The 715-nt window shown below is 58.3% G+C and overlaps 1 protein-coding gene across 1 annotated transcript in view; it reads left to right on the top strand.

Moving 5' to 3' along the window:
• The first annotated feature begins 558 nt into the window (after positions 1-558).
• The window catches only part of P4HTM (prolyl 4-hydroxylase, transmembrane (endoplasmic reticulum)), an 11,924-nt gene continuing 11,767 nt past the window's right edge, over positions 559-715 (top strand). The window contains exon 1 of the mRNA XM_006893017.1: positions 559-655. Coding sequence (XP_006893079.1) covers positions 559-655 — 97 coding nt within the window. The remainder of the gene's footprint in view (positions 656-715) is intronic.

Here is a 715-nt window from a genome sequence, read left to right as displayed (position 1 = left end):
CTCTGCATAACCCAGGCATTTAAGAGCTGAGAGCATGAGAATGCTCAGGCCCTGGCTCTTGGTCACTGGTAAGTCTTTCCCTAGCTATTCTTGGTGGTAAATCTAAGTTTTTGGGTTTTTTGTTTGTTTTCCGCTGAGTTGATGGCGCATCAAAGGTGCCCTTTCCACATATGCCCAGCTTTGAGGCAAAGAGTTTTCATACCTTGTCTCCCTAATGCGTTTCTGCGGGTTACAGACTGCGTCCTAATGCCTATGCGGTGCAGCATGCGAGGTATTTTTTATGCTAAGGGTCTGGCCGCGGAGCGGGACCTCCGCTCCTGCACTCCTACACACGCATGTGTCATGCATCCCGCATCACCACGTGCGCAGTCATCAGCTTCCGTGTTTCCCCCAAAGTAGCGCAGCAGCACTGACTCATCACTTGGCGCCGCCCCCTCCCTGCTACCCCTCCATCACCGCTCCCGCAGCGAGAAGATGCAGACCATAATTTTGTGGGAGGAAGGAAGGGGACATCTTGACGGAGGAACGGAGAAACTACCAGTGGCGCCTGCCTTAACGATGCTGCGTTTGTCTGGAACTGCGCTGAGGGGGCCGCTGTCGGCCCCCTGGGTCGTGCGCATCCCCGCGCTGCTGGGGAAGAGCAAGCCCAGCGCAGGCCCAGCCCTGCAGCGCCGGGGCTGAGCGCAGGGAGGCGAGGGCAGCCCCGGGGGCGCCG

This window comes from Elephantulus edwardii, unplaced genomic scaffold (assembly GCF_000299155.1).
Source record: "Elephantulus edwardii isolate Elephantulus edwardi_28Jun2011 unplaced genomic scaffold, EleEdw1.0 scaffold00121, whole genome shotgun sequence".
Lineage (NCBI taxonomy): Eukaryota > Metazoa > Chordata > Mammalia > Macroscelidea > Macroscelididae > Elephantulus > Elephantulus edwardii.
This window is presented reverse-complemented; position numbering and strand designations above follow the sequence as displayed.